We start from the raw sequence: 3,798 nt of genomic DNA, 5'->3' as shown, positions 1-3,798 counted from the left end.
GGGCTCAGCCAGGCAGCCCTGGGGTGCGGGCGACCGGCTCCCGGGCCCCGCGCCAGCGCGCAGCCGCCTCCTCGCTGGGTTTGGAGTAACACGTCTGCGGTCCTCCCGCCCGCGCCGCCCGCTGTCTGCCTGGCATCCCCTCCCGCGGTCTCCCTGGCATCTCCCCCGGCTCCTGCAGCCCTGCCTTCCCGCACGGGACTGGCACGGCCTCCTTCCACGGCAACGAGAGGGGAACGGCTGGCACATCCAGGAGGAGGAGGAGGAAGAGGAGGAGGAGGAGGAGGAGGAGGAGGAGGAGGAGGAGGAGGAGGAGGAGGAGGAGGAGGAGGAAGGGATCCCCTAGACAGGATTCCAGGGGGTCAGAACCACAGGGCCAGCGTGCCCAGACCTCTGCCCTGCCTCCATCCCCACCACTCCGGTTAAGTAGGGGTGCCAAGTCTCTCTCTGCCCAGGAGACAAGCCCACCAACTGTCCTGCTCCCTCTGGGTCTCTCCCCATCTGTCTGGGGGGGCCGGGGCCCCTCACACCCAGCCTGACTGCTCTCCTCCCCTCAGGCTTCTAATCCCTGCCGCAGCCTGCGGTCCAGGGCTAGAAGCTGCCTCAGGAAGCCACGGTTGGGGATGATGCCTCGGTGGTCCTTGACCTTCTTGATGGCCTGCACCAGAGTGAACTGGTGGTACAGCATGAGGTAGGCCAGCACCAGGGTGGCGGAGCGGCTCACGCCCACAGCACAGTGCACCAGGATCTTCCCTGTGATGACAGATAGAGAGACAGCGGTAGGGCTTTGGCGGGCTGGGGGAGAGAGAGAGAGCTACAGGGTCAGGTGAGGGGACGGGGATCAGGTGGCGGGCTATGGGGAGGGCTGGGGCATACATGGGGACAGGAGAAGAATAGGCGCTTCTCTGGGGAGTGTCTAGGTGCTGGCCAGGACATGGAGAACATGCAGCAGCCACCAACCCCCAGAGCCCATCCCCAAGGGAAGACCTGGCTTTGCCCAGAGCAGTGACTCTGCCCTAGCGGCTATGTACATCCAAGGAGACCCCTGGGTCTAACCGAGCCTCCTAGCTCGCTGCTGGGATCAGCTACTTGCACTTGGCTCACCCGGGTTCGATTCCCAGCATCCCATATGGTCCCCCAAGCACTGCCAGGTGTAATTCCTGAGTGCAGAGCCAGGAGTAACCCCTTTGCAACATCAGGTGTGACCCCAGAAGGAAAAAAAAAACAAAACAAAAAAACCCAAAACCAAAACTTCATAAACATTCCATCTCTGAGTGCCTCTTCGGGTCACTGGCATAGGACACCCCAGGACAAAAGTGATGAGCAGGTGACAAGGTACGGAAAGAAGCCAAACCCTCCCTTTACCCTGCAAGTGACCGTAATCAAAATCTGGGGTGTTTTTCTCCTCTTTTTCTTTTGCATTGCCTTGGCACATGCTGGAGAGAAGGCTCTTCTGACCTGACTCAGGTAGGTCCTACTACACTCTTTGTCGCTCCTTGCTCCTGCCTGGGGGCTGTCCCTCAGCTCTGTTGAGTCCAGGCTCCTCCCGCCTGGCCTGGCTCCTTTCCCCACGTACCTCCCGGCTGGCCCAGTGCCCTGTGGATGAAGTCGGCTGCTGTCTGGAAGTGGATGCTCATGTCGAAGGCTGGTGAGTCGTGGGCCTCAACGCCCAGGTAGCGGATGCCCAGGGCCTCGTAGGCCTCAGGTGTGCCTCGCCACCGGCTGTGTGATGCATTAAGGACGTGAGTGATGCCCAGGCGCCGGAGCTCCCGCCGGTTGTTCGCTATGTCCCTGCAGAGAACGGAGGTTAAAGGGAGGGTGGGGAGCCCCTTAGAAGCCTGAACTGTCCCCTGACCTCTCTCCAGTCACTGGTTTCACTTGCTATTTTACTTCCTGATGACCCAGGAAGGACTTTGATCTGGAGGACAGTGACCTAGAGTCCTTCCCTTGAGTTTGGCTTGTGAGGATGGAGAAAGGGTGGTGGTGGTAGTGAGCGGGGGGGGGGATAATCGCCATTATAGGAGCTTGCAGGGCAGGGCGGTAGTACAGAGAATAAGAGGCACTTGTACGCTTGGCACACCCCAGTTTGATCTGGGCACCACATATGGTCCCCTGAATACAAGCAGGAGTGACCCCTGAGCACAGAGCCTGGAGTAAACCCTGAGCACAGATGTGTGTGGTCGAAATCCCCCCTCCTCAATCTTCAATGAAGGCTCAGGGCAATAAGACTGGGGGCCTGCCTCTTGGGTAGGAATAATGAGGTCTGTGCAAAGTTAGTGGGAACTCACTGAGGAATGACCAGAGCACCAGGGAGGAGTAACCGTCTTGCCACTGAGCTGGTCAGACCGAGAGAGGACGTCGGCATGAGCACAGTGGGACATGGACATCTGGTGGGCTGCGACACCTGCCTACAATGCCATACCCTGTTCAACCTTGAGACTCTGATTCAGATTGCTCACTCCCACCGTGTCTCCTAGAGGTCCTTTGGACAGCCAGAATCTTGTAAGGGTTTGCGAGTCATCCTTGTTTACCTCCATAGGCCATCTCCCTGTCAGACATCCAGGGACCCTGCCCTCGGCCAACACTGTCCAGGGCCAACTCCTCAATACGGAGCTCCACAGTGAACTTGCACCTTTCCACTTTGCTAGGTAGGACCTGGATGACCTTGGATCAGTTACAGCTTCTTGACGCTTCCTCTTTCCTCCCCAGAGAGCTGGGGCTGGTGGTCCCTACATCCCAAGGCTCTTGGGAAGATCGAGGAGTAAATGCACAGCAAGTGCTCCCTGTGGGCTGTCCGGGCCAGGAGAGGGACGGGGTTGCCCTCCTGAGGTCTGTCTGGCAGACTCTCTGACTGGGTTGGTCTCCCAGCTGCGTCCCTACCATGTCTGCCCCACTGGAAGCCTTTTCCAGCATCAGAGCATCATAGAGGGAAGGTCACAGAAGTCCTCTAGCTGTCTGATGCGTAACAGTGGCCCCCAGAATGCTTGCTAGATGCATGACAGAGTGATTCATGCTGCCTTCTGCCCAGAGTTGCGTAGCACAATGATGGTACCCAAACCCCCCCTGCTGCGACCCCCCTGTTGTATCCATGCACCCGATCCTCCACCAGGAACCAGTACCACAATTCGGTCCCTCTTTCACTTCTTGTGTGTGTGCGCACGCACACACACACACACACACACACACACACACACCCCTGTTCTGCCCTCCGGTACTTACTGGTCCCCGAGGTAGAGGCCGGGCCAGACCTCATCGGCGTGGTTGCAGGCCGTCTTGCCTGTGTAGAGCAGCCTCTCCAGCTCAAAGACACTGAGGAAGGGGTGCTGCATGGCCGGCAGGTCCTCCAGGGCTCCCCGTGCGCGGGCTGGAGACCGGGAGCCACTCCGGGAGAAGCGGGCCATGAAAGTCATGGAGGCCCAAAGCCAGTTTCCGGGGCACATCTTGCCGGGCGGCAGGTCCCCAGGCAGCAACAGCGTCAGTCTCCAGGGAAACTGGAGGAGGGAACGGAGGCCACCTGAGTCCTGAGAAGAGCTGGCCCCGCTTGGCCGCCCTCTGGCTCAGGCCCTGGGGACAAGTGTCCAGGGAGGGAGGAAACGCTGGCCCTGGGGGCGGGCGGGGGCCCCCTCTTCCTCAGGCTGCAGCGTCTCCTCTGCTCTGCTTCTTTGGCTCTGCCACGCAAGAAGGTGGAGAGTCACATGTCCTTGTTTACGAGGAGAGAGAGCTGCTGCCCAGCGGCTGGTCTGTGTTCCCCTGTCCACCACACACACACGCATGCATGCACACACACACACACACCATACA

General features: G+C 59.7%; 1 protein-coding gene across 1 annotated transcript; it reads right to left on the bottom strand.

Annotated features, from left to right (window-relative positions):
• Positions 1–512: 512 nt before the first annotated feature.
• Positions 513–3,452, bottom strand: DUSP26 (dual specificity phosphatase 26). The gene is made up of 3 exons (XM_056116898.1): positions 3,217–3,452; positions 1,574–1,788; positions 513–750 (listed from the first exon to the last, which is right to left on the bottom strand). The coding sequence occupies exons 1-3, from the start codon at positions 3,435–3,437 to the stop codon at positions 551–553; spliced, it is 636 nt and encodes a 211-aa protein (XP_055972873.1). The 5' UTR covers positions 3,438–3,452; the 3' UTR covers positions 513–550.
• Between the last annotated feature and the right edge of the window lie 346 nt (positions 3,453–3,798).

This window comes from Sorex fumeus, unplaced genomic scaffold (genome assembly GCF_029834395.1).
Source record: "Sorex fumeus unplaced genomic scaffold, SorFum_2.1 ptg000033l, whole genome shotgun sequence".
In the NCBI taxonomy this organism is placed as follows: Eukaryota; Metazoa; Chordata; class Mammalia; order Eulipotyphla; family Soricidae; genus Sorex; species Sorex fumeus.
Note: the sequence above shows the minus strand (reverse complement) of the source record. Positions and strands in the feature narration are given on the sequence as shown.

What these genes read in the sequence shown, in the direction of transcription:
- DUSP26 (XM_056116898.1), bottom strand. Translation starts at nt 3,437, where the DNA reads ATGTGCCCCGGAAACTGGCTTTGGGCCTCCATGACTTTCATGGCCCGC. An exon ending in GGCCTCTACCTCGGGGACCA is followed by an intron (nt 1,789 to 3,216) that starts GTAAGTACCGGA and finishes CGTTCTCTGCAG; the next exon opens with GGACATAGCGAACAACCGGC. An exon ending in GGCACTGGGCCAGCCGGGAG is followed by an intron (nt 751 to 1,573) that starts GTACGTGGGGAA and finishes CTGTCATCACAG; the next exon opens with GGAAGATCCTGGTGCACTGT.